Genomic DNA, 7,700 nt, shown 5'->3' on the forward strand with positions numbered 1-7,700 from the left:
CTAATAACTTGTCTAAAAGCATTAACTTGCCAACTTGCTCTTATCTGGGCTTAGGGCAAAATTATTGCAGAGTTCGTAATTTTTTTCGAAAGCTTTAAAATCATTAAGGTAAATAATGTTGACAACCGGATTGTTGTTGATTGAGAATAGTACAGTTGCAAAACTGTCGATAGCACTATCGATAGTATCGATAGTTTATTTTTTTTTTTGGAGACTATCGAAAACAATCGATGTTTTTTTTCAAAACTATCGATAGTTTTACAACTTTGTCAAGAATATTTTACGTTACTATTTCAGATTGAGAATTCGGAGCATCTGCTTTTTTGATAAGTTTTACAAGTTTAGTGCACTTTGCGTGACACTTGCACCAAAAAAAAAAAAGTGCCGAAATTCAACGCGATTTTTTAGCAGCTTCAAACTTGCTCTTTATTATCGTAAAATATGTTTGATGGACTATAAACCTCCATATCAAAAGTTATTCTAAAAATTCTGATCATAAGTGTGAAATTTTGATGCTTTCTTGAATATTTAAAACTTTCGTTCGTAGTTTAAAATTTAGATTTATACGGTACTTATTATATAACGAGATATTTATAAAAACTTAATGAACCTTAAAAAAAAAAAAAAAAAAAAAAAAATTTTCAAAACTGGTCAAAATGTTGTGCTTCTAATAGTTTATGCATATGTGTACATGTGAATGTGTTTCTGTATGTACAATGTACAAAATAAATACAAATTTTTTGGCAGATAAAAATTTTTTCTAGGAACCCTTTAAATAAGATAGTATTATCGAAGGTTTATTTTTTTTGAGACAATCAATAGTTTTTTTTTTTTAATTATCAAAAACTATCGATGTTGGCAGTATCGATAGTTTTGCAACTGTAGAGAATCGTTAGTCTTAAATCGCGTTAATTATACAGTTCTTCAGACAAGGCTAACTAAATTGGTTAGTTGTTGTTGCGGGCAATAGTATATTTTTATACCTTTCATGAGCATGAAATGGTATTATAACTTTGGTCCGATGTTTGTAAGTACCAGAACAAAAGGAGATAGACCCATTAAAATGCATACTTATATGATCAGAACGTCGAGCTGAGTTGATTTAGCCATGTCCGTCTGTCCGTCTGTCTGTCTGTCTGTTTGTATGCAATCTAGTCTCTCAGTTTTCGAGATATCCGGATCAAATTTGGTAGGTGGGTGTATTTTTATAATGTATTAATCATTTGTCGGAACCAAAAAATCGGACCACTATAACAAATAGCTTCCATACAACTGATTGTTCAGATATGAGATTTTTCCTTATAACTTCTCCATTTATGCAGCTACGAACATTTTGCAGTACTTACACCCATTATCAACAGAAGACTTACAGTGAAAATAATAAAGATCGGGTCACTATAACCTATAGCTCCCATACAACTGATTGTTCAGATATAAAATATTTCGTTATAATTCATCCATTTATGTAGCTAGGACCATGAAATTGCGCGCTGTTTTCACTCATTATCAACAGAAGACTTACAGTGAAAATAACAAAGATCGGGTCAGTTTTACATATAGCTCCCATACAACTGATTGTTCAGATATGAGATTCATTGTTATAACTTCTAAATATATGCAGCTAGAAATATGATATTTCGCACTATTTTCACTCATTATCAACAGATAGTTTACAGTAAAACTAACAAATATTGGGTCACTGTAACTTATATATTGCCTCCATATAACTGATTGTTCTGATATGGGGTTTTAATGTAAAACTATTTTATTTGGACAGCTAAAACCGATAAATTTCGTAAGCTATTGTATAAATAATAATACAAAGTCTACTGAGAAAATTGTCAAAATCTATGCTGTATAAGCTTTATCTCCTATAGCACTGATTGTTCAGATACCAGTTTTTGCGATATATCTCCTTTACGTAGGAAACTAAACCCAATAAATTGTGTTACCGGTTTACATACCGATCACATAGCAGTGAAAATCACTTAGATTGGTGTCATATAAAGTATATCTTCCATACCTCTGATTGTTTAGATGCGATTTTTTATATAAGTATGTAACTCCTCTATCGATGTATGCAGACGTATTCAAAAGCAGTAATCTGTCAAAGTAAAATTTGAATATGTTCATGAAAGGTATGAAGCCTTCGGCATAGCCGAAGACAGCGCTGCTCTTACTTGTTTTATTTACAAACATATTTACGCATGTCTTCTGATAGACGTACTACAAATTATGGAAGTGTTTTTTTGTTTTAAATACATATAATTTTATTACGTAAATCAAGAGCTTAAAAGTAAATGTTTTTAATGGAAATTTTTAATAAATATTTAGGTCTGCTGGTATTTTATGTTGCTTTCCTCTTTGAGTGCTGTGCAAGCAAATGTTGACGATGTGTGTACATAGCGCACGTGTATGAAAAGTTTTTATTTAACTAACAGCTGAATATTCCAAGCGAAAATGTATTTGTATTTCAATTGAACATTCTATACACACCGTGTCAAAATTTTGAACGCACTACATATTGACAAGTTTTAACAATTAATTTTTAAGTTACATAATTTTAGTTATATATTTTTTTTTTTAATAAAGATCAATGTTCAACAATAAATGTATAAATCTAAGTTTCAAACTTTGTGCAATTAAAATAAAAATCAAAAAATTTTCGTAAAAATTTTAATCTTAATTAGATTTCTCAGACAAAATTTTGAGCAATTCAGTGTTGTAGCCCATTGCATTAGTATAATAAAGTGCAAGTTTGAGGGTAAGCTACATAACTGCAAATCTCGCCGTTTTTACGAAAGTTTTTTAATTTTTTTTTAATATTGCACAAATTTTTAAGTTTGGGTTTATACGGTTTTTGTTGAAGAGTGGAGCATATATGCGTAAAAAAAAGCTAAAATTAAATCACAAAAAAATTAATTACTACAATTTGACAATATGTGGCGCGGTTATAATTTTGACTCGGGATGTATTGTTAAATTCGATTTAGGAAAAAATTCATTCCATTATGCTTCTAACTAAAGCCAACCGTAGCCGTAACTACGAAAATTAAATAAGCGATTTTTTTTCAAAATTTTATTTTTGATGCAGAAATACTTCTACCGAAACTACATGCGTTTCCGCAGCGAAACTATAATTTGAAAACAAATTAACGAAACAAAATTTTTGCAGTTAAGGCTCGATATATACTTCGAGGTCTGTTTTCATATTCATTCATCTGCAGGAATAAACGCCGCACAGTGGGGTTATCGACCCTGAAACTGGAGATCCATTCATACATACGTGCATGTAATTTAAAATATTTTGATGTATTTGTATAACTAGCACCAAATAAGTAAAAAAAAAAAACAATCCGAAAATAGTTTAGTGGGAATTTTTTTATTTAAGTTTTTATGGTATTACCAAAGAGCGAAAAAAGGAAACTTTAGTTTTGTTTTTCTTATAAATAATTTTTATTATTAATGATAATTTGTTAAAATCATAATCATCATTAGTAACAAACTAAATAGCATCGCTCTCATTATCATAGGTATCCTCATCATTATCTTCATCACTACTACTGTCAAAAGATTTTTTTCATAGAGCAGATTAATGCACCTACGTTGCCAAGTAATGTAATAAATAATAACTGATTTGTTAAAGTAAAAAAACCTTATGCTTTATAGGTAATTTTTTATATATTAATGAATCCGAATTCTACAAATTTTCTCTATTTTTTCGTTAAGCTTAGAAAATAGTTTAAAAAATATAACCTTTAATAAAAACAGTCATCATCATCGCTATCAACATCTTCATCAGCACTATAGTTCTCAATAATTACCAAATGATTTGCTTATTTCGGCAAATCCTCCATTTTTTTTTGTAGTTTTCTCATAGTCTATATCTATCATATCTATTGAATCTATCTTCATTCGTATTTTTTCTGCTGCACTTACTAGACAACTAGAGAACATTTTTAGGCCTTAAGCCCTTTGTTTTATACTTCTAGAGCTTCTTCTGACAATTAACTATAGATAACAAAGCGATATTATCTCTGACCCATCGATGAAATATTTGTGGAGTGCCGGAGGCATTAGTTGAAAATATCATCATTTTCATTATTTCTATTCACTGCACATGTCATTCATACATAGAAATAACAATACTACATAGTATAAACAATAGCAAGGATTACAATTAACACTAAAAATATGCAATATCATTCTTCACGGTTTCACATACACCCTGTAAATCATTGAAGAAGTAAATAACGCTATTTTAAGAGCCAGTTTTTCAATGAACGGCTGTGGTTTAAACTACGTTCAAACGCTCGAGCTGGCTGATTTAAACTAAGATTAGACAATCAAAAGTCAGCCAGCTTTTCAACTCGACCTAAGTTTAAACTGGCACTGCAACTCTGGATCTAAAATTTTATAAACCAAAATTTAATTTTATAAATCTGTGCAGATATGTATATAAATGTATATTTTTTGATACTAAAAAGTACTACAAATTTCGGCTTTGAAACAAAACAGTATTGGAATAGTCTACTATTGATAATATAGGTATGTACCTAATAGCTATGCCGTATGTAGGGTACAAAACATATATATGTATATGTATATATATACACATATATATATGTAAATAGTAACTGAGCAAAACAACGAAGACAATAACAAATTACTTTCTTGTTTGTTTTGTACTCATGCACATGTTATATTTGGTTTTATTCTAAATACCTCGAGAATTTCGTGTATATTTCATCAACCATACACTTACAATTATATAAATCGATATACTGAAAAAGTACGCAGACATGTCGCAACTTTTTGCTATGTCTATGTCTATGACTATGTCTAGGTGGAATCGTTCGCCATTTTCTTCACTAGTGTTTATTTTTACTAAGTTTTTTTAAGTCTTCACCTCTTTCTACTGAATCCATCGACTTGAGGTAGAATCCGTGAGATGAATTGGATTTTTATTGCCATTTTTCGACACTTCAATAGTTTTTTTTTTCTCTAAAACTGGACGTGCTAGAAAAATTGTGTAATTGTGCACTTCAAATCAGCATAAAATAATTTATAAGCTGAAAATTTTTTTCGAACCGTGTTATTATTATTATTTTAGGGGATAAAACTCTGGATCTTGTGCTCCCTTCATGGACTTATAGTGTGTATCCTATAGAGAGACTTCAGTACTGAGTTTATATCTCTAGACTTCCCCATGCCCTCGGTTATTAAAAAATTATCTAATACCTAAGTGTCTTTTGCGTTGGTGCACTAGTGCAGGACACCTTTCCGTGATGAGCCCTGCACTTACGATATCTTTCTTCAAGCCTCTTCCTCCAGCCGTAGCAGGGAAGAGAGTGTCCACTTTCCTATGCCACATAAGAATCCTAAATATGCCGGCAAAAGGTGTTGATACTCTTTTCCTAGCAAGTTTAATAGTCATCTCGTTTCCTTACTTAGCTTATCAAGACACTCCATCACCACTTTAGATCTTACCTGGTGGGATCTGTGGGCCTTGATAGCCCAACTGCAATTTTATATCCTATAATTCCACAGAGCCAGCAAGTGCTACGCAAGAAGTAAATCAGTTCCCAGGCTAAAGGGGGTGTAAAAATATATTAAAAGCATCTTATATATAAGTCATGGCAGTCGGAGTAGAAGATATTGCCCCTCATCTAGCATCTAAATGTGCCAAGTCGGCCCCTAAGTGCAAAAAGCTCCTGGGAGCCACTTTGCCCATCTCTGGTCTATTTGGTTATTAATACAAAACTGTTTATAAACAGAACAGCAGAACACTTACGTACTTACGTATCTAAACATATGAATATTTATTTTGTCTTTTTTGTTTAGTTTCTGTTTTTGGGTGGTGCTAAATGTAAATAAATTTACTTCTTTAATTTAACTTACAACTGTTTTATCTGTAAATATCTGGTTGCCTACGTAAGAAACTATAATCCAGTTTATTTATACTCCACTCTAAGACATATCGGGTATAAAAGGGCCATGACTCTGTGAATTAACTACACTTGCCATCTCCACTCCAAGCGCGAGTTTAATAGTGAACAACAACATGAGGCTTATAACGATTTTATTACTGGCCTTTGTGGTAACCGTATGCCTGGTTCATCGTGCAAGTTGCCAAAGTTCCAATTCAACCAGTTCCAATTCAACTAGCGCAACCACAACTACCACCACCACTACCCAAGCACCGAGCAGCAGCAGCAGCAACTCGGCAACATTGAGGAGACAACGCCAGCGAATCCGAAGATTGAGACGAAGATTGAGAAGAGAACAAGCTCAACGTAGAAAACAAGCTCAACGTAGAAGACGAACTCAACGTAGAAGACAAGTTCAACAAAGAAGAGTGCAACAACAACAGCGACAACGGCGGCGCAATAGACGAAACAGGCGTGGCTAAATCCACGGTTTTTGGGCACTATTGTTTTTTCAACTAATGTGTTGATCCTTACTAATGGAAGTGCCTGCAACTCTTTATTTTTATTTTGTTGTATAACTAAGTGCCATTTTTAATAAAAAAAAATTCTTTGAGCATTTGGTACAAATGCCACGAACTCAGTAATCAATTTGGTCGATATATCGTACAAATTCTGGGAAAGGTTGTTAGTCAGCTATGGTGTTGTACATAAATATGTATGTAGATACATGAGACGTATTGACTCTGCAAGACTGCAGTCTGTGCATCGCGGACATAGTTTGTATCCCAAAGAGGTAGTGTTCATTTATCTATTCACAATGAGCTTGGTTAAGGTTTAACCCAAAAGAACACTCCATCATCATTACCAAATGCTTAGAACTAAAAATTAAAATATTCTATGGAAGGATTCGAAAGATATCTCAGTTATTATTTCTTAGGATAATTTTCCTAACTAAGATAAAAATCATCCTACTTACAGTAAAAATTTGGATGTAAAATCCTCATCTATCCATCACAAATGATATTCATATAACTTTAGTGCAAAGATAATTTACTTTAGCTTTAAAATTTGCAAAAATCCCGAAAACCCATATTTTTTAGCGAAAGTTACCATACTTTTTATTCAGATTGTAGTCGTTATGATTTCCTTGTGAAAATCCCCTCAAAGTAGTAACTACACCGTTTTTGTATCTTGTGTATGTCAGAATATGTTAGTCTATCGGCCATTAGGTTTTGTTCAAAAAATATTTTCTTACTTTTTGCGATTTTCTGCAAACCAACAAAGTTATTGAGCTAATATCACTTTGAAAGCACTTTGGTTTCTCATTTTTAAAGTTCTAACTGCAATATCTTCTGACATGCACAAGATACAAAAATGGCTTGAATACTGCTTTGCGGTTATTTTCATAAGTTTTGAAAAGCATTTAACCGGTACAATCAGAATAAAACATGGTTACTCATCGCAGAAACTGGAAAAAACATGGGTTTTCGCGGTTTTTGCAAATTTCAAAGATTTTGCATTAAAGTTAAATGAATATCATTTGCGATGGATAGATGAAGATTTTACTCTAAGTAGGGTAAGTTAGAAAAGTTATTCTACAAAAAATTAACGATAATCGAGATATCTTTCGAATCCTCACATAGAAGATTTTCTTTTTTAGCTCAAATCATTTGGTTATGATAACGGAATGACAGGGTGAAGAAAAATTGGGTGGCTCACCGTGAAACGTTTTTAAGACAAGTAATTTTTACGCAAAAAGCTAAACCAACTT

The 7,700-nt window shown here is 32.1% G+C and overlaps 1 protein-coding gene across 1 annotated transcript; it reads left to right on the forward strand.

Annotated features, from left to right (window-relative positions):
* Window positions 1–6,063: 6,063 nt before the first annotated feature.
* On the forward strand, window positions 6,064–6,411 carry LOC118734452 (hepatoma-derived growth factor-related protein 2-like). Its single transcript, XM_036464172.1, has one exon. The coding sequence runs from the start codon at window positions 6,064–6,066 to the stop codon at window positions 6,409–6,411; it is 348 nt and encodes a 115-aa protein (XP_036320065.1).
* The last annotated feature ends 1,289 nt before the right edge of the window (window positions 6,412–7,700 follow it).

This window comes from Rhagoletis pomonella, unplaced genomic scaffold (genome assembly GCF_013731165.1).
Source record: "Rhagoletis pomonella isolate Grant_MI unplaced genomic scaffold, Rhpom_1.0 Rhpom_scaffold_00002, whole genome shotgun sequence".
NCBI lineage: Eukaryota > Metazoa > Arthropoda > Insecta > Diptera > Tephritidae > Rhagoletis > Rhagoletis pomonella.